Source organism: Lepisosteus platostomus, chromosome 6, assembly GCF_059453375.1.
Source record: "Lepisosteus platostomus isolate fLepPlt1 chromosome 6, fLepPlt1.hap1, whole genome shotgun sequence".
In the NCBI taxonomy this organism is placed as follows: Eukaryota; Metazoa; Chordata; class Actinopteri; order Semionotiformes; family Lepisosteidae; genus Lepisosteus; species Lepisosteus platostomus.
The window spans coordinates 17,497,535-17,523,702 of NC_142616.1; the positions used below are offsets into that span (position 1 = coordinate 17,497,535).

Consider the following 26,168-nt stretch of genomic DNA (forward strand, 5'->3'; position numbering starts at 1 on the left):
TTTGTTTGCGCTAAGTTCTCTACAGAGAAAGCCTCCCACGACCAAAAGCAAAGTTTCCAGACTGAGGTGCTGGTGTTTCTAATGGACATAGTGCACATGACGTTCCAGGAAGAGGGCCAAGCCACACACGTGTCGAGAGATGGTAAAGTAGTGTCTGTAGTGTCTTTCTTTTGCTGGACACTTTTTAGGGAAAGAAGCCTTATCTCTTTAACTTGTTTTGTGTCTCTGTGTTAGCTCCATGGCTGCACTAATTACACACGCTTTTGGTTTTGAGCTGGAAGCTGTGAGAGCACTGGGCCTTTACTGTTTTATTATTTCCACAGACAACAAAATCGCCACATTGGTTGGGAACGTTGCTTTCTTCAGTAAGAAACTGGTGGAGAAGCTCTACACTGGGATGTTGGCGGTGGAGCCTGAAAAGATCCTTCTGTTTATCACGGAACAGATTGTGGTGGTAAATTTTGCATTAAATAGAACTGGACTTTGATACCGCACAATGCTGAATTTGTTTATTAGCATGCAATTTTTGCAGTCATGTAATATACAGTCAATCCTCTCAGCTGGTTTTCTGTGGCAGCACAGGGGATTGCTTCTGTTTTGCATGTGGGAAGTGTTTCCCCAGCTGTTACTTGTTTACTGTGCCTCGGCCCCATGTGAACACTCTCCGCTGAAAGCCCCCGTGCTGTGTGCAGGTCATGGAGAAGGCCCAGGCCCACCGGGAGAAAACCGTGAGCGTGCTGTACAACAGCTTGAACCGGGCGATACTGTACTTCCTGTCGCGGCCGCGGCAGAGCCTGCCGGAGCAGCAGGTCATCGTGAGCACCCTGAGAGTCCTGCAGGAGCAGTGGGACGTCATCCTAGCCACGTACAACGCCAACGTCAACTTCATCACCTGCCTGACGCACTGCCTCCTCCAGATCAGCTCCGGAAGGTGCCCACATGCTGTGTCTCAGTCTCAGTCTCTGTCGCTGATTGCCTGTGCTGCAGTAGAGGTGCACGGTGCTTTCACAGGGTTTCCAAGGTCTCACCACCCTTATCCCATGTGTACTCGTGCTTTACTCTACCTCTCTGTGCTTCTGTGTGCTTGTTTGTATCACAGTTTCACTGTTTTATTACAATTCACCATGATTACAGTGATCTTCACTACACTTTACTATATGTTAAACAGAATTTCACAGTAAAAGCACTTTACTGTGCTTTTACCTTGATTTCACTGTGCTTTACTTCACTTTACTGTGCTTTAATCTTGATTTCACAGCGCCTTACTACACTTTACTGTGCTTTTATGTTACACAAATTTACTATACTTTTCCTTGACTTCACTGTGCTTTACTGTGTTTTAAATAGTTGAGAATACCAATTTTCTGTACCTCAGAGCAGAGAGTAGCAGTGTTCTTCATGATAACGTGTTTCGGTTCAGCATTGTTACATGATGGTTTCAATGCCACAGTGATTCAGACGGCTTTGGATGGGAAGCTCAGAAAAAACATTCCAAGAAGATCTGGTATCATTTCTTGCCGAATAAAAACTCGCAGATGAACGTGACCCCCGAAGTGTCGGAGTCGTTTGACGGTGAGTTGTGTTTGTGTGCAGTGCATCTGCGGGCAGTGTGTGTCTGTCTTTGTGTAGGTGGTCCACATCTCCATCCCCCCAGTGGGTAATGTCTGCAGCCTGAGGGCCTGTGCTGTGTGTCCACAGACATTGTGCTTCATTTTGAATTGGATTTTGACCTGGTGTGGAGCAAGGCATAGGAACTGTACAAAGCAGCAGTACGACACAGTATTGTACTTTTTTCATTACCCAATCAGGCTTAAATATTTAATCCCCTATTAACATTACCAAGCGGTATAATTCTGAATTAATGAACTGAGACCTCAGATGCTTAGGTTTATAGTGGTTGCTCATGCTTAATTAACCATGTAATATGCAGATACTGTATGTCTGGTTCAGCCCAAGTGTTTGTATCCTCTACACATTGTAGGTGTCAAAGAGGTGGAAGACTGTTTGCAATTTTAGGACAGTGATCTTTTCTTTAGTTTGTGTCAAACTAAAGTTTGTGTATTACATGGGACTATCCAGTGGGTCCTTCAGTTTTTATTTTGGACTGTTAGTTGCTGTTCTAGGGCTTTCTTTACAAGTGCAGAATTCTCTCATTTTCTTTAGCTATTTTGTCTTCCCAGTATATCCAACATTTTAGTTCATATCAGTCTGTATTATTAAAAAAAACCTCAGCTTTCACTGTTAACTTGCTTGATGAGTGATTTTAGAAGAAAAATATTTCATTTTAGATTTTTGTTTCTATTCCTTCAAGAAAATAACAACTTTATTTTATCTAGTTCATCCCCAGCACCCATTGGGAATGGAAAACGTTATATATTACATTAATTGTGGGAGCGTGACTGTTAATTAACTGCTGACTTTGATTTTATAGACACAATACACCATTAGCTATGCTTTGTAGTGCTGCAAAACAGACATGGGGATATATCTTTTTGAATACACCTTTACACAGATTTGGTCATAAAGCAAATTCTCTTTTTTGTTTTGTGTGTGCATCTATATAAAAATGTCCTACGTATAGACTTACAACACAGACCTTGAATCATGACTGCTTGCTTCAAGTTTTCCGGCACATTCCTTCCAGTTCAGTCAGAGCTGTTGAATCTGGTGGGGTCCACGTGGAAGAGACTGCTGGCGGAGAGGAGACACACCTTAGAGGAGACGTACAAGATTGACCTGTCCGTGAAGCAGGGGGGTGTCGAGGGGGCCGTCAACATTTCGGAGGTCACCCCCCTGTGGGAAGAGACCGCCGTCAGGGCTTGGCAACAGTTCATGGGTTTGTTGATTAAAAAATATATATATATTATTCCCATTACACTGTGTAAAAGCGAATCCTTTCCTGTATTTTAGGTAAGTGTGCCGGGGAGAGAATGCTCACCTAAATTATATCTACTCTACAAATGTGACACATTCCTAAGCAATATTAGGTACATACAAAATGCATGGCAGTTCACACCCATAGAAGTCATTCCCCAGTAATGTCTAATCTGCTGAGCAAGTTTTGGCTTATTGTTTCCTTCTTTTTCAGATAATTCAGAATGCTTTTTTTTTGCAAGTAATCGATCACATAAATGTTTGTGTAAAATAGTGTTTGTCTTTGAAAGCCGTGACTTGTTTATCAAGAGAAAAGGTTCCCGTGTGAAAATCTTCAGTGCCATTTTTTTTCTTCCATAATTCTAAGCCTGCTGCTATGATATGGGGCCGTGTCTCCGAACGTGTGATTTTTAGATTCCCAGAAGAAGAAGCTGAACAAGATGTACCAGAAGAAAGCAAACCCTCTGACCTCTGTGATGCGCTCGGCCCAGAAGAAGCTCAGTAAAGACACAAGCTGCACTGTTGAGGTGGGAGCATCTGTCTTGTCTCTGCTTGGAGATTCTCTTTCTCTCAGAATTATTGCGACTCTTTTGTCTCCGGGCAGCACGGCGGTGTAGTAGTTAGCGTTGCAGTCTTGCAGAGCCGGGGCTCTTGGGTTTAAATCCTGAGGAGGAATCTGAGTGGAGTTTGTATATTCTCTCCTTGTTAACATAGGTTTTCACTGTGTGCTCTGCTTTCCCCCCACAGTCCAAAGACCTGCTGATAGATTCATTGGTTTTCTGAGAAAACTGGCCCTGGTGTGAGTGTGTGCATGTCTGTGTCTCCCCGGTGATGGACTGGCGTCCTGTCCAGGGTGTACCCTGCCCTGCGCCCATTGTTTGCTGGGAGGGGCTCTGGCTCCCCCTTCACCATGTACTGGAATCGATCATGGATGGATCTTTTAAAGTAAAGCGCTATTTTTAAAGGAGAAAAAATCTGATATATTAGGTCCTTAATCTAAAATTTGTGTGCTCTCTTACAAGTTTGTGCCAACCAGCTTTAAGTCATTATGAACTTTTTATCTTTAAAAAATGGAAAAGAGAATCATTGTACTCGTGTGGTTGCCCGATCTCTCCCTGTCCTCTGCCGTGTGGAAGAGGTCTACGACATGCAGGTTGAGCTAAAATGTTCTAGAATCCTTCCCAAAACTTTGAGTCTATTTCATGCTGTTGCGTTGCGGAATTTCCAGGGTTTCAGACTGATAGAAATAGAACGGAACGCCACAAATGTAACAAGGGCTCTGAGTCGGTGACACACTTGTAACACTGTCATATTGCGCTGTTTTGATTATACAATCCCCAGAAAACTGGAATGAACCCATGTTTGGGACAATGTACCGCACGCTGGCTTTTAATGGATTTTATTACTTATTCAGAGTGAGGCTGCCATTCATTTCGAAGCAAATTTGTTGGCAGAAAATATCTGAGCATATATCTGTAATGACTTTTCCTCCATCGTGGCCCCCCCAAAAAATGTAGTCATTTATTTAGACTGATTTCAGTACGTAGATATCTATGTCTCCGAGTGTCTGCTCAATTGGCTACGCCGCACGTTTTGATGGACGGGCGTCGGACGTTCGTTTCTCTGGGGCGCCGGGGTCATTAGCAAAGTGAGAGCTCATTCACAGGTACATGTGCATCCAGTGATGTCATACCACTGAGCTGGGGCAATTCGCCCTGGGGTCTGTTTAATTATTTTTTAAAATTAATTTTGATTATTACAGCCGATTACACCTCAGTGAGCAATGTAATTGATATTTGTTAATTTATCCCAGGGAACATTTTGTAGAACACGCATTTTGCTGTTGAAGGTTAAAGACGCTGTTATTGTTGTTTTTCTCCCTAAATGTGCCCACATCATTAGTTCCTCCAGTGAAAACGTTGCCATCTGGAAAAGGAAGCACAGAGATATTATTCAGGCACGAGTGCATGAAATTGGCGTTTCTGCAACTGCTGTCTCCGTTCGCCGGCAAAAAGGGGTAGTAATTATAAAAAGCCCCAATCTGATGAAAACATTATTCATTTTGTGTTATTCCTTATCATATCAAGATGTGACAGCCTATCAGCACCTTTGATAAATTGTTCTTCTTTTGAAAGATAATGCCAGTGGAATGTGAATTGTGTTAGGTATTAGAGACAAAATGTAAAGTTTTGTTTTTCATTTCCAAGCATGGGGATCTCTTTCAAAAAGAAGGCATCCCACTGGAAATAACTTAAAGATGGATTTTAGTCTGTGTAAAATTAATACAGTCCTTAAACTTATCAGTCCTACAATTTGGATGTTGTTGAACTGTCATCTGTTTGCCAGTATTGTGCCTTACAAAGTGTTTTCAGAAGATATCGCAAAGCTAGAACTGGAAGAGATTTGCGTGTTTGCCAAATGTCTGTAGTGAGGGCTGTGTAAACATGGCTGTCTTAGTCATAATTAGAAACATGTTGTAATGACAGAATTGTAAGTTTAAAAAACAAAATCCAAAATTTAGGTAGATGAGCTCTATACCTAGTATGGACAGCTATGCAGTTCTGAAACCACTCTCTGTGCTTGCCTGCATCCCCTGATCTCTGCAAACTGTCATCAAGTGTCAATATCTATATTTGCAAAAAGAAGAACAATTGTTGTTTATTTCAACCCGTATGAGTACTGTTTGGGATTCTTTTTCTATCCTGTGTGAACTGCACAGAACCCTGGGTAGTTGTTTTTTTTTTAACTCCCAGTGCATTTAGAGCACTACAAGTGATGGATGGCTACTGTACATACAGGTGAAAATATAGTAAACTAACGTTAAAATAAGTTCTTCTAGGACAAGTGCCAGACCACAGAGCCGCCTGTAGGCAGACTGCTGGCTCTTCCTGCAAAGCTGCATGCGCTCTGGAAGAAAACTCTGCCCCACTTGCTGTCCCTCACTGTAACCAGAGGTTTGGACAGCAGGATAAGTCAGGAGTGCTTCGGGAGTCAAATCCTCAGCTTCACTCTGCTGTCTTTCTCAGCCGTCTGTGTTTCCCCCCTGTAGAATATATTGAAAACATCCCTGTATAAATACACTTTGGATTTCAAAAGGCGTTAAAAAGTTGTGATATCACTTATTTATAAACGCCTCACCTAGGCAGAACACCCACAGTGTGGTTGTTCTGTTTGCTCTGGAAACCTAAGGAAAGACAGAAGCCTCACCTCCGCAGAAAATGCCCTTGCAATTGTCTGTGTGAAAACCTTTGAGGGATTTATTTTTCGAAATCCAGTGTACTATTTGCATAATTATATCTTTATCTTCATATTAGAAAGATAATTAACATCACTAATTATCAAATTAAGTTCATTACGGATTCACCAATAGCACACAATGAAGTTGACATTATGTTGTATTGTCAACAAAGGTAGTGATTTCTTGGGAAGTAATTAAAATGTAAATTAGCATGATGTTAATTGCAGAGAGGATGTTAGGAATGGAATGTTTAATTCAGAATGCTTACAGCAACAATTTACTTGTTATTTAACACAAATATTCATTAACGCTATATATCACTGTTAGACTTTGTTAAATATGGATGGGGTCACTAGATAGCAATGATATTTTTGTGGGGTAAAAATAATCAGACAGAATACCCCACCTGTGGTTTGCAATATGTGAATGACTATAGAGTTCTGCAAGAAAAAGTAATGCTAAATACTACCTCATCTCTTTTTGAAAATCGTGGTCTTTTTAATGCTAGTCCAAATTCTGAAAACTGCTACTTCTTCTTGAATATCTAAATTGATTGATTCTGTTGATTAACTTTAAGACTGGTTAAAAATCAGTAAATTGCATCGCTTTTTATAACACCGAGTTTTATAACAGGTGGGTATGAGTGCTCTGCCCTGCTTTCCTGTACTGATCTCTGTGATTAGCATCTTTCTTAGAGGACACCAGTGAGTGTCTCACTCATTTTTAGTTTGCATTTTATACACAAAGTATTACTACAGGGAATGGCAGTATTGTGCTGTCTGTTCCAACACTAAAGGATGCCATATTCCTGGGCACAAAGCTCACAGATGGACTTTAACCACAAAGCAGAACCCAGACCTGGCAGCCTACAGAGGTGGTACAGTCTCACCATAAGCGCCCCATGCACGACAAGTCCTGCTACATTAGCAAACAGAATGACTCTAATAGTTCACTTAGCATAAGCTGTCTGCACTTCTCTTGCATGAGATGTGCATTGTTAACTGTTACTCCCCGAGGTCTACAGAATGTTTTTCTGGGTCACTCTTTATAGCCAGCATCCCGTGGATAGCTGACTGGTTTTGTGAGGACACCACTGTGATGATTGGCTTAATGACCCTTTAGGCAAACTGAATGGAAGTGTGCTGTCAGTGTACTCTGTGAGTCTCCTGCAGGGTAATGCCTATCAATATAATGTATCAGCAGGGCATCAACTCTGGCAAACCGCCAGTAGCAACACTGCACGGTGTAGAAATTGTAGTTTAACTTAATTACTGTATATCACACTGAAATCCATTGTGCTTAGACTCAGGTTTTATTGTACCCACTGTAGCCAGTAGGATATTCATCTATAAAATATCATTTATATTTCATCTTTGTCTTTTTCAGGCCCTATTTCAACATCTTCAGGGTTTCATTTTTGTTTTTTAATATCTTTTCACTCTGGTGTGCAAATTTACTCAACATTTCAAAAGCTCAAACAGATGTGAGTTAAAAAAAGAAGGATGAACTGTGTTTCACCCTTCAGAAAGTGCTGGAGTTCTGATGGGAGTGTTCAAATGGTGTGTTAGGGGTCAAACTGGACACCTGTGCAGGTTTGTGCGACTCCGCTGACGACGTTTTCCTTGTTTCCAGGCATATTTGGCTTGTGTGGAGGCCTACAGGAAGACCGCGCAGGAGATGTTCGAAGCCCTCTTGAAGAATCACATACAGGTTCTGTCGGAGCTCGTTTTCATTAATTTCTCCACCTGCCTGGATATGTTACATTCTATCAGCATCTCCGACACGCCGGCTGCTGATTAGCGCAAGAGTGTGGATTGTCTTTGTTGTCCTCGACAGATGCTTCACTGTGACAGCAGCAGGGTGAGTAAACTGTGGGCGCAGGCTGAGGGCGAGCTTCTGCGGGAGAGGGCCCTGTTCGGGCCCAGAGAGGGTCTCTTCCTCCCCGTGGGCTGGACACAGCTCCCCACTGAGGGGCCCCTGAGAATGAGGCAGAAGATCCGCAGAAAGGCTCTCGCTCCTTCAGAGAAAGTGGTGAAAGTGAGTCTCACCTGTTTTGTTTATTTTTTGTCCAATAATATCTTTATCTTTCTAAGGAAATCATATTCAGAATGGATCTTTTATGCATCATTCACATCATTTCGTAAACAAAGGCTTATTGTTATTAAATAACAGAAATGTACAGTATACTTTCTTTGAATAAATCTGCCTTCGTATAAATAGATTAAAGGTACGTTTAAGTATTAGCATCTAACTGATATCCTCGGCCAACAGCCTGGCTCCCAGTGAGATTTCACCTGGACTTCCAGACTCTGACTTGTCCAGCTCTAGATTGTCTTAAGGAATTAAACTAAATTATTGTTTAATCTTGGTTTTAATGGGTCAGTTTACTGAAAATGCTTTGAAATGTGCAGAATTGGTCGTGGCTTATGTGCTAACTAAGGGCACTCTACATGAGTACATACTCTCAGTGCCTGCAATAGGAAATTTAAGGTTCTTCTGCTCACTAAATTGTCCAGCTCCTACTGCATTAATAAAGTCCAGCTCTTAACCTGCAATCTGAATTTACAGGCCTTTCTTGCTCAACTCCCGGTGAGCACAAGGGCCTCCTGTTTGCAGCACAACATCTGTGTAGCTCCCTGGGCCAGTTCATTGGAGAGACATTGCTACATCTCACTAACACACCTGGGTTTTCTCTAAAGCTTTTAATGTGGAATTTAGATTGTTTTCTTGATTTCAAGAAATCAATTTACGGTGTTTTTTTTTTCCATTTATTATTCTGTTGAGTGTTTTATGTCTGCTGTTGCTTTCAAGTTTGTTTAAAATAAATCACGAATATAATTCATTGGTTATTATTATAAAATTCTAATGTTAAGTAAGTTAAGATTTTAACTTTATTATTATTATTAAAGTTTTCAGTATCTGACCAAGGACTTTATCTGAAATGTAATCCCATTGAAGAGAACAAGGGGATAGAGGAAATCGGTGAAGCTGAGTCAGGTAAAATGCATTGCTTAATTTATTTCATTGAAGATGAAGCCTAAAGTAAATTTTATCATTTTGAACTCCTGGCAACAGGTACAGCTCTCTTTTAAAAGGCAAATGCTCAACACAGATTTAAACAGCATTCCCTCAGTTTTAAAAATCACACAGTCTCACTGAGGTGCTCTCAGTACACCATAAATGTAGCAAATTAAGGTCATTTTTCACCTAGGCTAGTTATCACAAATCTCTTGCTCTACACTTTTAATGACTGGGCATTTCAGCAGCAATAGTGTACAAATCACAATCCTGAAACCAATTGAAGACTACACAAGCTCAAATAAAATTCATATTAATAGTATGAATAATAATAAATAATAATAATAAAGTAATCAATGTGAATGAATAAGTAGTAATAAAATCCATACTCATTCATGCTGTAAGAGACCCGTTGAGGTCTATGCCGCTAACTGTCCCTGTGTGATTCGCCGCGCCAGAGCCCAGAATTCTCAGTGCAGTGGGTGACGAAGCAGCGGAAAGCGGGCTGGAGTGCAGCCAGCTCACGTTCTTCCCCTCCCTGAACGAAAGCTCCCTGCTCTCGGACGACTACTCCGAGCAGTGCCTGGAGACCCAGCTCGTCCTGCGGGAGCTCTCGGAGGCAGAAGAGGTAAGCGCCCCGGCGCGCGCAGCTGGGGAAGACGAACCTGCGGGGGGACAGTGCGGGACGCCTGGCTGTGTCCCCACTGGTGACGAGCAACCCCTTTCCCGGCGCTCGCTGCTTCACGCCCCTCTCTCTTCAGGCTGTTTCTAAACGCTGCAATTTAGCTAGCTGGGGAAGGGGTTCGAATGGCCCGGTTCCTTCATGATCAAAACCATTTAGCATCTCACTTTCTCAGAACTGAGGGTTTTATTTTTCTGAAGCTGCTGAAGTATCGGCGAGGAGTAGGGCACCTGTCTTTCATTTCTGAGCACACTCCCCCTGCCTCTGTCCCTGGAACTGAGACACTGCATCCCGTTTGCTTCTTAATTGTTTTCTACAATAAGATGGAATCTTTTGCTAGGGATATTTCAATTTCTGAGAGTGCTGACATAGTATAACTTTGCTATCTGTGCACAGAGGGTGCAGTTGACATCACGTCAAGACATGCTACCTGAAGAAGCAGTTCATCAAAAATCTGTCACAAATCATAAAAGATCATCAGAGGGAAGTCCTTAGGAGTTTGGCTGAAGGGGAAATGTTTCAGATATGACCTGTGATATATAATAATGATCTTTTTCTTTTTTTTCTTTAAAAATGGAAGGAGAAGAAATAATTAAACCTGCTTCATGGTTAAAATAGGTTTAGTTTCAATGTAATTAGAATTTAATTCATGTTTAAATGCAGGTATGTACAGTAAGATAAAAATCACACTTCCTCAGAACACAAAAATATATTTCTAATAACCTTTCATGTTGTTACAGCTGTTAATGTTCAAGTTAAAGAAACAGTACTGCTGTTATTTACCATTTTTCCATTCATTGCTTTCTAAAGGGAATTCATGTCTGGACAGTGGTTGGATAGGCATTGATTGACCTGAACAGTCTGTGCCTAGTATCCCACTCCAAATTTGGCACAATACAGTAGTTTGCCACATGTAGTATTTGTGAGGTCTGTAATGATGCAGCAGTTAGATCAGCACTCATGCAGGTCTCTTCCTGTTCTGCAACACCTTTTAATCAGGGAGACTCAGTGTAGGTGCAGCTTTACAGAGCTGTAGGAGATAAGACGAAAGATGTCAAGAGTGTAAGTGCTTGAGGAAACCACAGGTTGAGTGGGAATTTACAGCAAAATACTGGCATGGTTTTGTACACATGACAGAAGTATTAATAAAATCAGCAGGGGGTGACGTCAACTGTCTTGTATTCATTTTAGTCCTGCTGTGCTGACTGTCAGATGAATAGTTTCTCTCCTGCTCAGTAAACTGTGATCACAGTTCGAGCTGTGTTCTTTGATACTTTCCAGCTCTTAGAGTTAATTAGGATTGTGACATTCGGCAGTTTACTAATGTGATATTTTCATCTTCACCTTTTTTAGCCCCCTCGTTCGTATTTTTTTAATAGTCCTGTTTTTGTATTTATATCTTAACTGCTTGCTTAGCAGGCCTACCTTAAAGCTTTAAAATAGTAATATGACAAAAAAAAAACTTTGTATACTTCCAGAGGTCATACGATCCCTCTAGGTTACACTTACAGTTATAGCATCAGCACAACATATTGTAGAAGCATTTTATTGAAACCCTGCAGCCTCAAGACACATACTGTACAACCAGAGGGTGGGTGACACTCCAGGACCTGCGATGGGTCCTCATCCACCTCTGAAAGTCCCGTCCCAATTCGACGTCTCTGAAAGCTGTCCTTCTGCACTGATTGGTCCAGAGCAAAACTCATAGTACAGTACAGTACATTGGTGAAATTATACGTGAAAATGACTTCTTCTATCTGGGATGTACTGTAAGTGTTTAGAGAGTAAAATTAGTTAGGAAAAAAAAAGAGTTTAATTAACAACTCCCTACTCCCTACATTTGCAGTTAGGTGCAAGGCGTATGATTACAGTTTAAAGGTTTTGTTTGGGGGGAAGGCGCTCAGCGGAAGATCATAGTTTCTGTCTGGATCAGCTGGTCGGGCTGGTCAACACTGGGCAACATTGGGCCATAATGAATGTATGATTAGACAAGTCCCCCGTTATAGCAATTCAAGGGTGTCTTTTGTTGGTTCTGTTTTGCATGCATTTAAACAAGTTCCAAAATAAAAGTGTCCCTGGGGGATCACTTCCTGGGAAACTTGTATCAATTAGCATGTTTCCATTGTGTGTGTGTGTCATTGATTAATTCTGGTAATAAACACCAAGGTCTCTCACTGTGGCCAAGAAGTGTTTGCGGAAAAGAAGGTTTATTTGATTTGTATTAATTGCAAACCGGCTGCCAGTATGCTGGTGCCCCATATGGTTTGGGCATTTTGGTCCTGTGGGGTTTCAGCTAGGCTGGTGATCGGAGGGGCCAGGTGCAGGTCTGCTGTTTGAAATGAAGAAGAACAATGACATCAGCCAAGCATAACTCAGGCATTTTACCGTAGATCTCGCTACCCTGCTCACCTTGGCCTACTGTTCTACAGAGAAGATCTTTGTCATTCTGCTTGCCTTTTTCAGTGTATAACTTTGGATAGATAAAGACATTCAGGGCTCTGTACGGCCCAAGGAAAAAAAAAGTCACAGAAAGGGCTTTTTAATGGCCTTATTCTAAATGACTAGTGCTTGGAGATTGAAAACTGATAATTAGACGCCTGTTTTCTGTATTGTTTATTCCGTTTTAGGTCGACTTGAAGCTTTCTGTGGTTGTTGTTAAAGGTCACGTAATAACAGAGGGGGTGCTGTTATTCGGTAAAGCAGATTTTTATGTGTGTGAGAGCTTCATCTTATCGCCGACGGGGGATGTGCATTGTAAAAACCACCACCCTTCTAGGTAAGGTCTTGTTGCTCGTTCCTTTCATTTCCTCTCATTGATATTGTTATGAAATCTTGGCAGTGTGTTTGAGGTTTACTTTATGAGAAACACATCTGTCAGCTAAGTTCAAACACACCCTCTGACGCGATGGCCTGGTTTTGAATCAATCCTGGGTGCACACTAATAGTAGGAAGGAGAAAATGACTAAGCTGAAGAAGAGCTTTGAAAGGATGTGTGCTTAATTAATGGATTGTTTTAATGAGGGCCTTATTTATGTAGCTATTTTTAATTAATGAAATAAAGCAGGTGAAAGGGGAAAATACAGCGGTTAAAGCCAAGCATGAGAGATTAAATGAATAACCTCTTTGGTTCACACAATATTTTTTTATTTATTATTTGTTTTCCAGTGTGAGGGATTCCTTCATCCGCAGCATGTTCAGCAAGGACAGACCCACAGGGGGTCTGGACTGCAGGAGGTATCCTTATGAGGAAATTAAAGACGCCCTCTTCAGGCGCTTCCTCCTGCAGGTGAGGCCGAATGATGGGAATCATTCCCAGAGGCGAGGCTGCCATGACTGAAAATGACTGACTCACCACGCACTTCCACATCCAGCGCGTAGGGCCCTGGGAAATCTGCTTCATCCCTCCACGGGTCATTTCCGCACTGGTTTACTGTCTTTCTTGCAGGGGAGAAGGGATATTGTTCACATGGCAAATGCCTAGCTACAGTACAGTCATTGGAGTATTCTGGATTATTATGTTTGGGTCTGCCCCAGGAAGTACCTTTTTTGTCTGAGAAGTTGGACCACCTCTAGAAATTCTTAGCACACACAGTAGTCTGGGCACTGTGGGAATAATTGTGCGATTGCTTTGTCATCACTAGGAGAAAAAGAAATACATTTTGCCCCCTTTGTCTGCCATTTGTTGGCGGCTGTCATAGTTCCTCATACAGTACCTTATCTGCCTTGAAACAGGCGGGTGCAAAAGTCTACGTATGTTGACCGTGGGTTTTCATTGCTTGGGATTCTTTCAGGAAAACGCCCTTGAGATCTTCACGAGGGACGGACAGTCCCGGTTTCTCGTTTTTCAGAACAAAGAGCACGTCACAGCGTACAAAAGGTAAAGCTGGGGGCTCGGGCGGCTTCTGCTATCACCGGCCAGGGCGCTGAGACCGAGAGTGAGATTGATTTTCCTCTTCCGGCAGGTTGTGCTCCGCTGTTCCTTCATTAAAAGGGAAGGGAGTCACGGAAGCCATTATTAATCTGCGGTAAGAGCCAATACAGTCCAAGCGTCGTATCAGTTTAGCTAATTATAAGACATCATAGAAACAGCCGATCTGAGGCCACACAAGCCATGTGTTCGGTAGTAGTTAAGTCTGCTATTAAGTCTTTTGATTATTTATCTATTTCTACCAAAACCAATGGCTGAGACGTTAATTATTTGAAACAGCGGACTCCTAGAAGTCTTGAACCCATTCCTGGACAAGATCTACTCTTTTACAATGCGGTACATTTACTTCACATTCCTAATCTCAGAGACACATGACAGTTTATCACAATCCGACTCGTTATACTGATACTGATACATGACTGCTAAAACAAGAAAATTCCCTCCCAACCTGATGAAAGCCAGTGAGCATTCTACAGATGCTTTATCACAGCAATAGGATTCAATGAATTTAGCATTCCCACTTGGTAATTGTGTGCAAGGGTACAGTGAGCCCCCTGCAACTAATATTTCAGTGTTTGTCCAAAACGCATTCTCTCGCTCCTCCTTCAGTTTTTAATTTTGGGAGCCATTATGTGTATCTAATAAAATAATGTACCTCGACTGTAAATCATATGCAAGACTGAAGTAAAAAGATTCTCGGGCTGACATTACCATAGCTTGGCATAATCACTTTGAACCTCAGTTATCTGATTGTGTCTAATGTTTTGCTTATTATTGGCTACAGAGCTTAATCAGTTTACATTTCATAATCCATAATTTGTTATGAGCTATAATAGCTTTGTCTCAGGAGATGCATATGAGTTTCCTGTGAATACCAAATAGCTGCTATCGTTAACGGAATTGTGAGTGAAATACAGGCTTTAAACAAAAAGTAACAAAAGTCAGTGGAATTAATTAAAAAGAGAGACTCTCCGTAGGAAATTTAAGTATTTTAATCCACTGATAGAGTTGATAGATCCACTGATAGAGAAGCTCCCCATAAAGTCCAGTTTTTAAATTAGTTACAGTTTTTAAATTACATGCTGTACCAGTTTATTCTCCAATAGAAGCTCTTTGAGATTTTTAAATTAAATTTGTTTTATTTTTATACTATGATCTCTTTACTAACCTTTACAAATGTAAACAGTTATCCCTTGCTGCCCAATGCTAAAATTTGTTCCTAGTCTGAGGTTAAACGTCATGCCTTCATTTATCTGAAGAATGCTCACTGGCGAGTGAATTGTTTTGATTTAGTGGCCTGTTTAAATATATTGCAAAGCAATTAACATCAGTTCTTTAGATTGCAGCAGGTACAGAATAGTCTTTATTTAAACCAGGAATTGCAGATCCAGAAAGCACTTACAGTGCCAATTATTTTAGGCGAGACAATTAAGTTACATTGTGTACGCTTGGTACTGTATGTTAATATTCATTTGTGCCAAAATGCTTTTGCGGGAATACAGTACTATTCCATTTCATTCTGCCTCCAGTTGACACCACTTCAGTTATGATTGGTTTGTGTTTCATTAAGTGTAGATCTGTTCTGAAGCTGACCTGAAAATTGATTTCCCATGAAATCCGCTTGATTTTGGTTTCGTCAAATCATGTTGTGGGCTGCAGGGGGGTGTGGCAGTTCAAGTTGCCATCTGGGGTGTCTTCTGTGTGCTCTCGGTGTGTTCCTGTGGGGATTCTGCAGGCTGTCCAGTTTCTCTCTCCTTTCAGGAGGCATAACTTGTGTGCATGTGCATCTGTGTTTGTTTGTGCAGGAATATTCAGTATATTCAGGCAATGCAGCTGCTGGGCAATAGAAAGATAATTGGACAGAACTGTGGCTGAAGCCCTTTTACGACTGTGTGCAGCCTGTGTGCATCATCCAGGTGCTACATACAGTATGTGATGCTGCACAGTGGTGGTGGTGGACGGGTGTCCTCATTACCTGTAATGTGCTTTGCGTGGAGTATCCAGGAAACCACCATATAATTGTAAGGGTATTATTAATATTATTTTGTCCATTACAGGTTACCGATGACTAAAGTAAGAAAAATGTGAGTTTGGTATAATATTTCTCCATATTTATTTGTTTATAGTAATTAATTGAAGGAAGACTTGGGTAAAACAAATAGCCTTGGTTCATATGCAGCATGTCTTTGAATGACCTCGCAGAGCTGTAAACACCGTTCACCTCCATAGAGCCTGTGTTTCCTGTGCCGTGGAGTTTGGAGTCACCAGTCCAGAGAAATTGGTCTTCTTCTGCGAGGGTGCTGAGTTCCTGAGCTTATTCAGCCTGTCTCTCTCGTCTTTGCACTTTTTCATGCAAGGCTTGCACAGGGAATTATTGTGGACTAAATATAGGCTCTCCACACGTTTAATGGGGTCTGCATCCTTGTCGTCGCCGGGTTTGGTCAGAGGGTTTCGTTTTGTATTGACCTTCTTGAGCTTGGGAAGTTTAGAGATGGTGTCTGGCAGTGTGGTGAAGCTGTTGTCAAACAGGCCTAGCTCCTGTAGCTCCTTCAGCGCAGCGATAGATGACGGAAGGCACTCTATGTTGTTCATGCCAAGGTTGAGGACCCGCAGGCTCTTCAGCTGGCCGATCTCTGCTGGGAGAGTGTGGGATGTCAGCCTGTTGTTGCAGAGGTTGAAGTAAAAGAGGTTCTGCAGCTGCCCTATGGTTTCCGGAAGCTGTTCTATTTGGTTGCTGTGGAAGTCCAGCCAGCGGAGGTTCTGGAACTTGTCAATGTAGTCTGGAATCTTTTTTAACATGTTCCTGCTCAGGTCCAGCTCGTCCACGTCGGCCAGTTTGAGAATGCACTTGGGGAAGGTGGTGATCCCCATGTTGCTGAGGTCGAGGCGGCGCTTGCCGTCTATCGTCATTTTCAGGGAGTTCTTGGCGATTTTCAGGGTAATCTTCTTGCCTTTGGGCCCAGCAGACTTCTTCCCTTTTCCCATTGTCCTGAAATGACCATAGAGGACAGAAGAGTTTATAAGATAAGATAAGATTTATTGTCCCCTGAGGGAAATTGTTTTCTCCAATACGTGCATTTTTAACTTCATTGTTGTTGCTGCTGTTGTGGTGGGTCTAAGTTGGCGTTTCCTTAATTATCTTTGCATTGGAGCATACATGCAAATAACCATTTCATTGCGCTTGTGCATATGACAATTATACTGAACTCTGAACTCGTACTGTGACACGTTTCCTCGTGACAGCTCTGGAACTTCAGTGATGATGAAGTTGTTGCAGCTGCCGGTTTGCTGGAGTACAGACCTGAGCTGAGCAATGTGATACACTGCTGTTGTTTGCATGAAGGCAGGGCTGTTGGTGCCTTCGTGCCTGGGAGCTGTATGAAGTGAAGCCTGGGTTTCCAGGAATGAAAAGGTGTCATGTCTACAGTCCTGTTCGCTCACCCGTCTCACCCCGAAGGCATGTTCCAAAATAATACTTTCACTAATTAATGTTAATAAATACTAACAATAGGCAGGGAAGTAATTAATGTAATTTTGCAAAAACAAATGACTGTTGATTGCAAGCACAAAACTAACATGGGTTACAGCTGATTGATCTCCAGCTTCTTTCATGCAAGCAAGTCAAAATGAATGAAGTCAAATCAGGCCTTTGATAAATGATGGTTTGGGAAGTGATATGGGTTTTTGTATTTCACACCTCCCCATTTAAAAGAAAGGCTTTATTATAAGCCCTTCAGGCCCTTTGGCTACTCATTAATCATATTCAAGAGTATGAAGGGGAGCTCTAAGAGAAGCTAATGTAGTTTAGCTAATTTCGATTATCTGGTATACAAAACAATTGCCGTACATGTGCAATTTACAGATTCATCCACATGGATTTGTTCGTTTAACATGCAATTGTAGAGTACAGTTTCTGTAATATATAGATATGTTATTGATTATATTTTATCTCTTGATTTATTGTGCTGCTTGGTGACAGAAGGCTCTAGACAGAGTGAAAGAGTAAAGAAGTGCCTGGTTTGTCATTTCTTTAGTATTAGGTTTAGGTTTTGTTGGCACAAGCAGGTACAGGAAATCATAAAATTGGTAAATGTATTTAATTGACATTTATTCTCCTAAAGAGACATGTTGCTACGCAGTCTTTCATGGATTAGACTCAGTATTGATGGTGTTGTAAAACAAAATATAAGAAAGCAAAGGCAAACAATACACCAAAGTCACCATATACAGTATTTACTGTACCACTTGACTGCAAACAATATCAAATATTTCTTTATCCAGGATTTGTTTTTTTTTTTTTTCCGACTGAAATGTTTCTTTCAGTACATGCTAAAACCTTTAAAAGCAGGATAAATCAGTAGTGGTCTTGTCTCGGTCACCATATTAACGAACACACGAGATTCAAACTACTTTGTTACTTTTAACTGTGGGCATGCAAGTTAAATTGTCCCAAAATGTGCGTTCAAAAGCACCGAGAGGACAGCTGTGATCCAGTGAAGGTTACGGTAAACTCTTACCAGCTGCAGTTTCAGTGCAATCTTTGAGGCAGGAGAATACACGCACACACTGTGAAGAGCTCAATCCCTGAAGTCAGAGCAGTGGGTTGTGCTCCCGGGATCTGGCCATCTTTGTTGTAGATTCTTTCATCTCTTTTCCTGTGAATTAGAATTTAGGACCTTCTGAAGACTTTGCAAATGAAACCCACAGGGTACAAATGCAGGGCTCACAATGTGTTTTACATTGGTACGGAAGTAGTCAGATAAAACAGCCTAGCCAGTCTCCCAGATGGAGTGCAGGCACTGAAAAGCCAGACTGACTTAACTTCTGTTCCCTGTCTTGTTTAACTTTGTTACTAAGCAACTGCAATCTGTGGTGCCTGGAGTTTATTGAAATGTTAGTGCCCAACACAGGGGAAAGAGGATTGATGGCTCTTTGTTTTAGTGGGCTAGGTATTATAAGCTTTCTCACAATCATTTCCCAAACAAAAATACTATCTTGAAAAAGAGCAGTAGCGTTGTAAAAATAGTACAGATTAAAAAAGAGTAGTGAGTGTGAGTCCACAGTGAGGTAATTAAAATTCATGGACTGAGAGGCACACAGGGGTGAAACTCTACTGTATATAACAGCGCTGTCTTTACTCCACATAACAGGCTGTGCTTTAAAATGGATCTTTTTTTTTCTTAAAGAGGGTTTCAGTCACGCCTTTCTGTTCTGTGGCTGTGTTTGTAATCTTTGGTAGTTGTTTCAGGCCTCTGCTGCACCAGGCGATTTGCCTTTATTTGTGTCATTCTGACACATACTGTACCATCATGTGAAACACTGAGTTGTAAATGTTGTATAAAGATCACTGCATGCAACAGAAGAAGGATATTGTTATAGTAAGAATGAACTCAGAATTTATGTTCCAGAACTTGGTTCCTGAGTGTTTGGATTGTCACCTGTTATTCAGTTGTTAGGGAGGAAACCTGCTTGCCTTACTGACAAACAATGAACACTGGAGCATGAGCTGAACAAGTTGAAACATGTTCCTTTGAAGGAAATTCGAGGTCTGGTTTAAGGTTTCAGTTTAAGAGATTGCCTCGGAAAGACGTAATATTATAAGGCCAGTGCTGTAGAGAACGGAGAGCCAGGAACAGTGACTCAGGTCTTCTATACAGTGCTGGGTGGTTGTGAAGGAGAGTCCAGGGCTCTTGAAAAAGAACTGATTCTCTTTTTTTGGCTTACATGTAGAAGTGTGCAATTTTAAAAGCAGTACATGTAGATACTGAGAAATCAGTTATATAAAGTAAGAAACATTTTAATCACTTCCTACAACCCTTCTTTAAAGACTAAATTCTGAATTACAATATTTCATCTTCAGTTAACATGGCTACAAAATTCAGGAGTCGTGTATTTACATGTTTGTCGTTATTAAGTTTGTAATGACGAGCATTTACGAACTACTGCAAACAACCAAAACGTTAAATGACGTTCAGTACCTTTAGAGGGTAATTGTCTTTCAGTACATCATAATTTTAATAACATTTATTAATCATTAATTGCATTTATAAGTAACATCTCAGAGGATTCCAAACCACTGCATACTGTATATAGGAGGGGAAGCACTTTATGCACCATTAACACACGGCAGCCATTCTGTGGTACAATGGGTACCTGTTGATGAGTGTTTCAGACAGTACTTCCTGAAGGACTGTCTCTCTTTCTGCCTCTCTTGGAAGACTGATCCTTATTTGCTCCTAAATTTCAAGAACCTAGAAACAGAAAACATACCCCTGTGTTTATTTGTATTGTGCCTACCCTCGTCAGGAGTAATACTATAGTACATGTTCTGTGGTTGCTAGGTAATACAACATTTATCATTTTAATTGAACACTGATTCTAATAACAGTCCCTCTGTTAATCTGTGCAAAAAAAAAATACCATCTGTTAAATTTTGCCAGTGCCTATTGTTTATAAAAAAAAAAGAGCGCTGCTGTTATCAGTTCAGTGCACACAGGATTTGCTTTCCATTAAAAAAAGATTATGACCCGCTACGACCCAAACAGAGGTCTCTGAGTGAATGGTCTGGAGAGCAGCAGGCAGATGATAGCAGGGGTGTGATGACCACACCTGGGCAACAGCATGGCTCAGACCTCCTGCAGGTTTGCTCAGCAGGTGAGCCATAATGTAGCCAGGTAAGATGGGGCCCAGGGCGTAATGGAAACAGCAAGTTTCCATCTTTGAATGGCTTCAAAAGCTGTGTTTTCACAACAGCCTTAGTTTATTTAGCATTTGCGGTGCCTTGTCATTGTCTTCTTCAGTTCGCGAAACACACTTGGCTGTTTTATCTGCGCTGCTCTTACAGTGCTCATTACTTGTCCATGGGCTTTCATGTAATGAATGCACTCTCCGAGCTCAAAGCTATTTTGTTCTTCTACTCTCTCACTAGTTTACTTTGACTGTAGGTGTTTTCTCAATGTGTTAGGAAATGTATTTAAAGCAGCAACTTCAGGCATTGTACTGCACCTCACCTAAGACCAGTGATACTGTAGCCACTTCCTCCACAATTTTCTCGCCACCTCATACCAAAAGCACACACGCATAAAACATGGACATGTTTTGTAAAAAACAAATTTGCAGAATTAAATTATAGAATTAAACATAATAGCCTGTGGCTCAATAGATATTTGGATATTTGTGGAATGACTCAACAATTATCATACAGTACGGTAGGTGGGATTGCACTGCATTCCAAAAATGTTTAGTTCTGTTGGAAAAGGAAAATGAAATTACTGTAGACTTATTTTCTCTCCCCCCCCCCACCAAGTTGACAAATCTATCACATTTACCTGTTCATTAAATGTGCTGTTCATTCTGCTTTAGATGTGTCACAGCCCTGCTCTGGTAGTTCTGTGTTACTGATTTAGAATATTCATTTACTTCTTGCTAGTTGCTATGCAACTAGCAATGGAACTGAGTGTTGTGATGTAATCCTCTTAACTGTGTTCTAAAGTGTCGTGTATTAAAATCAGCATTCCTCTCCCTTTAATTGTTAGTCTTTTCATTTTATGAATCTATATAATTAGAAATACTGGGAATCAGCAACTGTTTAGAAATAAAAAGACGTCAATACAACATGGTATACTATGGATTAAATTATTGAACAGTCATCTTAGTCATCTTGAAGCTATCTTTCCATGGGCATACGATGATGTCATGGATCCCGAAAGTCGGAACTGTGCATTCACTCATCTTTATCACTGTGTGCCTCAAATGGGGTCTGACATTCCAGCAGTCAGCATTTAGATGCCTGAACGCTTGCATCTTATTCATAGTGCAAAAAAAAAGTGTATTATCTCTTTCCAGACGGAACGCAGTGGGAGAGAAGATGGTGCTTCACAAGTGGCAGGTACGACACCTGATCTGCAAAGTCAACGTGCTGGGCTGTTGCACCCCGAAGAGGAAGCGTGGTTACGCCCGGGAGCAGGGCTTCTCCGCACAAAGGGGTGCGGGTGGATGCTACTGAAGCAGAAGCAGATGAGCGAGAACAATTAGCTGCCATCTACCATATGAGAGCAGAACATGCAGTGTGGCCTAGCTGTTTTGTACCCCTTCCTCACGTCTCGTGTCCTTACAGTGCGGAAAGAATACGATTTTGTTTCTTCTTTTATTGCTCACAGAAAGGGGAGATCAGTAACTTTGAATACCTCATGCACCTGAACTCCTCTGCGGGACGCACCTACAATGACCTGATGCAGTACCCCGTGTTCCCCTGGGTGCTCGCGGACTATGACTCGGAGGTGAGGGGGGGAGCGGCACAGCAGCGCTTGCAGGGGCCGCAGCCTCGCTCTGCGCCGCGGACTCTGAAACACGTTCCCCTCCTTCCGCAGAACCTGGATCTGTCTCGCCCCGGCACCTTCCGAGACCTGACCAAGCCCATGGGAGCCCAGACTGACAAAAGGAAGCAGAAGTTTATTCAGCGATATAATGAGGTCGAAAACAACGACGGTGAGCCGTTTCAATGGTTTTGATCCCCCGTGGGCCGGCCTGTCATGTGTGCTGGTGGTTAGGCAGACACAAACAACCCCACTGGTACTTGAGACGATGCTTCATAATTCTCCAAGCAGCATGAATACCCCCCCAAAAAAAAAAAGATTCCCTGAATGCAAGAATGAGTTTTACAAGGAATTGAGAAGAGGAGTAAATTAAACCCAACACTCCAGTGCCCTGGGGTCCATGTTCCTGCAGCGTTTGCAGTCCAGCAGGACACGAGTCTGACATCTGGGCAGCAGTCTGTATGACGTTCTGTCTCTGTTTCAGGGGACTTGTCGGCACAGTGTCACTACTGCACATTTTACTCCTCTGCAATCATTGTGGCCTCCTTTCTGGTGCGCATGGAGCCCTTCACTCAGACCTCCCTGTCTCTCCAGGTACGATCGCTCATAGGAACCGTTCGGCAGGGGTCATGAGGGGTCATAAGGCCTTTTTTTTGTTTGATTTAAACTTCTGTTTATAGCCTGTCTGGTTTTAGAAAAGACGGTAGCATTGTTGTAGGTTTAGAATACCTGCCAAATTTGGAATTTGAGATTTAGCAAGCTTAACTGTTAGGAAATGCAACTGATGTGGAAAGGCACTGCACTCTCTTGGGGGATGGGCTGTCCAAATAATGCAGTTATAATGCCTCTGTGCATCAGCTACCTGGAATCTTTGTCCTTGTGTTATTTGTCTAATAAAGCAAAAATCAAAGCAGTGAAGAAACTGAAATAAACAGATGCAGGTAAAAGAGACATTTGGAGAGTTTTCAGCAGAGAAAAGCACAATACAGTTGCAGCAGTACAAAAAAAAACGATTTTTTAATAGATTTCATTGATGAAACATAATTGTGAAAATAACCCTTTTAGATTAAATATCTGCCACTTCATCTTTCTTATGAACTGAATCCAGCACTCCTTCGGTTCTTTATAAATCCCTTCTTTTATTTGTTGTGAAAAAAAACATGATTTCAATATATATGCAAATAAATTTATTAGCATCAAAAGCATATAAAAATCAGGTTTCCTCTTTTAAAAGTATTAGATTTATACAGTGCGATCCAATTGATTAAAATAAAATGTCATGCATATTTAATAATCTGCATAAAACAATAAAGATATTAGCTGCACCACAATGTATTAGGCTGCAGAAGAATCACATTCCTCTTTGCTGTAATATCTTTAACTTGATTTGTAGCACTAACAACATTTACTATGTATATATTATTTTTATTTAATATAGGTAATCTTTTTACTGCAAATTATAGTGCTTCTCAGGAGATTACTATCAGGATTTATAAAACCTGCAAAAAATGAAAAGCTTCAATCAGCCCTTGGCAGATACAGTGATCCGCGATTAAATGTATAATGTATTTAATATTCTGCAGAGAAAAAAAAATAGCACGGTCTGATTTATTGACTTTTGCCTTTCTGTGTGGTTCCTTTTCCAAGTGAAATTCCCAAGTAACATTTCTCACAGCAAAACACCTCCCTCCATCAAAAAGTAACTGAAAAAAAAACAAAACAAGTCTGGCTTTTTCCCTGATTGTTCTGGGCAGTGCACACGCCTTTAGTGTAAAAGATCTGCGAGTGTGGGGGAGTGTGAGGCTCACCCATGTGGGGTCCCAGCAGGGGTCTGCTGGGGATGAAGGGATGTTGCCTCATGTGTTGCAGGGGGGGAGCCTCGACGTGGCGGACAGGATGTTCCACAGTGTGAAGAAAGAGTGGGAGTCGGCCTCCAGAGACAACATGAGCGACGTCCGAGAGCTCACCCCCGAGTTCTTCTACCTGCCGGATTTTCTCGTCAACTCCAATGGCTTTGAGCTGGGTGAGTTTGCTGTCCTAAGTAAAAAACAACAACATAGACAGATACTTTATTGATCCCGTGAGGGAAATTGCCAGTGATTTGTAGCACTAACAACATTTTCTATGTATATATTATTTTTATTTAATGTAGGTAATCTTTTTACTGCAAACGATCAAATCAAAAACATACATTTTTAATTAAAACAACAAAGCCAAATGAAAAATCTGACCTTGTCATCTCCTTCTGCAAGCCTCCCTTTCGGTCCTGGAGAGCCACACCTCAAGCTCAACGACCTGATGGAATCGGCTATTGACTTCAGTCGCCTCAGTGGCAACAGTTTCCAAGTTTGTTACTCAAGTTTGAGTTCCATGTAAACCCTGGAGGGCTGCGCCTGTCGGGGACCAGGGGTGAAGAGCGCTGATCTAGTTCCAGCTTGTTTACAGTGATTCATTTGACAGCTCAGATCTTCTAACACTGTATGTCTGCTTCAGCCAGAAGACTTCATATTCCCGTGTCATTTCAGGCTGCATGCAAGATGGGACCTCTCTTGGGGATGTGAAGTTGCCCCCCTGGGCGAAAGGGGATCCCCAGGAATTCATCCGGCTGCACAGGGAGGTTAGGGTCCTTTCCAGCATGCACCTCTTCCTTGCTCCTCATTCCAGAGTTTTCCGCAACGCCGCTGATGACCGCTGATTGAGTTGCTGAATGCTGCTGACTGTTTCTTTCACTACAGGAGAGTACCTTGGCCACCTCAGGCACTGTTTTCGTGACGTGAGAAGGGGCAGTGCATTTCACTTGAATACTTTCTATTTAATCACTCAGAAAGCCCAGTGATTGAGAGTGGGAATCTTTATGTGTGTGTTCTGCTCTCCGTTGTGTGCCAACGTGACGATAATGAGAAAGTATTTTGGAATTAAGACGTTATTTTTCATCCAAGTACCGTCTCTACTTGACACAGTCAAAATCTGTACTTAGGTCTCAAACTGGAAAAAAAAAGTCTTAGAGATTCTTCTTTGTCACGTGAAATGAGAATAGTTTTCCACGTCAAAGTTTGCTTCAGAATTGATAGGGAAGCAATAGTTTGTAAATCTCCAGTTGAGGACTTTATGATATTAAAGGGTTAAAGATTTCTACAAAGCTATTTTCATTAAAATAGATATTGTTGTTTTCTTGGTAGGACGCCCATTATTCTGTTTGAAGCCATTAGAAGTCATTAAAAGATAATACAGCAGTTCTGAGGGAGCGCAATATCTATAGTATCTCATAACTCCATTACTAAGGGTGCTTATTGAAAAGAATACCTTTTGTTTTCATAGTGTATCCCCGAAGGTGTATTTAGGCTGTGCTTTATCAATTAGCAGTCTAACAAAGAAACGTATATCATTCCCAGTTCTGAGAAAACAAGGTAAAAATTTTAATTTTTTTAAACAGTGAAGGAATTGTTTCCTTCTGTTTTCCTTTTAAAATTAACGGAAAAGATTAATGTTTGTTAGCTGGGTAAATGATAACATCTGTAGACAGCAGTTTTGCACTGAGAGATTAGATGAGAAGCTTGTACTAGAATACCAGTTTCACATGAAATAGTTGCTATGCTTGAGTCTGGGGATGCCAAATGGCTAGATTTTTTTCTTTGTAGCATTTGATTTGGAATGCTCACTGTATATTGTCCTGTCTTTGCTTTGACGTTGTGGTCAATGTGTTTGTCAGAAACTGGACAAGTCCAGAAATCCATAACTATGTGATCCCCTCTCTGAGTCTGATAGTGGAGTCCTGACGTTATCCCTGTATTAGTTCATGTGGTTGATTTGTTAGTGCTTCCATATATAAGCTGTTATATTGGAGTCTCTAGGCCTGACAGGAGGCTAGGCCCCCATGCAGAGAGTGAAGGGAGGAACAGCTGCACTGGTGGGGTTGGGGTGCAGAGGGGATGATTGAGGTGAAGAGAGGGTTCCTTGGGGAATTCATGGTGTTCGGGAAAAGCCTTCAGGAACGATAGGGCAGCGTGAGGTGAGAGTGAACTTGGTTCCTGTCATTGCAGCTGAGCATTCGCCCCATTTACACACTTGAAGAGGCTTTTTTTAAACCATTACCTCAAAGCCACATGTTAGAGG

The 26,168-nt window shown here is 41.5% G+C and overlaps 2 protein-coding genes across 7 annotated transcripts in view; one reads left to right on the forward strand and one right to left on the reverse strand.

The window, feature by feature from the left end:
- The window catches only part of wdfy4 (WDFY family member 4), a 67,937-nt gene that overhangs the window by 31,396 nt on the left and 10,373 nt on the right, over positions 1 to 26,168 (forward strand). For 3 of the 5 annotated variants that reach the window (XM_088634475.1, XM_088634476.1, XM_088634479.1), the window contains 21 exons: positions 16 to 142; positions 324 to 454; positions 693 to 931; positions 1,451 to 1,572; positions 2,645 to 2,836; positions 3,289 to 3,401; positions 7,745 to 7,822; positions 7,949 to 8,149; positions 9,022 to 9,109; positions 9,589 to 9,758; positions 12,440 to 12,588; positions 12,978 to 13,098; positions 13,604 to 13,689; positions 13,775 to 13,837; positions 15,798 to 15,824; positions 21,586 to 21,628; positions 21,900 to 22,019; positions 22,110 to 22,227; positions 22,540 to 22,649; positions 23,925 to 24,078; positions 24,581 to 24,672. In XM_088634475.1, coding sequence (XP_088490601.1) covers positions 16 to 142; positions 324 to 454; positions 693 to 931; positions 1,451 to 1,572; positions 2,645 to 2,836; positions 3,289 to 3,401; positions 7,745 to 7,822; positions 7,949 to 8,149; positions 9,022 to 9,109; positions 9,589 to 9,758; positions 12,440 to 12,588; positions 12,978 to 13,098; positions 13,604 to 13,689; positions 13,775 to 13,837; positions 15,798 to 15,824; positions 21,586 to 21,628; positions 21,900 to 22,019; positions 22,110 to 22,227; positions 22,540 to 22,649; positions 23,925 to 24,078; positions 24,581 to 24,672 — 2,544 coding nt within the window. The remainder of the gene's footprint in view (positions 1 to 15; positions 143 to 323; positions 455 to 692; positions 932 to 1,450; positions 1,573 to 2,644; positions 2,837 to 3,288; positions 3,402 to 7,744; positions 7,823 to 7,948; positions 8,150 to 9,021; positions 9,110 to 9,588; positions 9,759 to 12,439; positions 12,589 to 12,977; positions 13,099 to 13,603; positions 13,690 to 13,774; positions 13,838 to 15,797; positions 15,825 to 21,585; positions 21,629 to 21,899; positions 22,020 to 22,109; positions 22,228 to 22,539; positions 22,650 to 23,924; positions 24,079 to 24,580; positions 24,673 to 26,168) is intronic. The other 2 variants (XM_088634478.1, XM_088634480.1) reach the window with 1 other exon arrangement.
- Positions 15,086 to 21,134, reverse strand: lrrc18a (leucine rich repeat containing 18a). Of its 2 annotated transcripts, XM_088634484.1 has the most exons (4): positions 21,069 to 21,134; positions 19,894 to 19,991; positions 18,258 to 18,395; positions 15,086 to 16,729 (listed from the first exon to the last, which is right to left on the reverse strand). In XM_088634484.1, exon 4 carries the CDS (start codon positions 16,723 to 16,725, stop codon positions 15,958 to 15,960), a length of 768 nt encoding a protein of 255 aa, XP_088490610.1. In that variant the 5' UTR covers positions 16,726 to 16,729; positions 18,258 to 18,395; positions 19,894 to 19,991; positions 21,069 to 21,134; the 3' UTR covers positions 15,086 to 15,957. The 2 variants fall into 2 exon arrangements, with proteins under 2 accessions (XP_088490610.1, XP_088490609.1); XM_088634483.1 differs by lacking the exons at positions 19,894 to 19,991; positions 21,069 to 21,134 and having other exon boundaries at positions 18,258 to 18,996.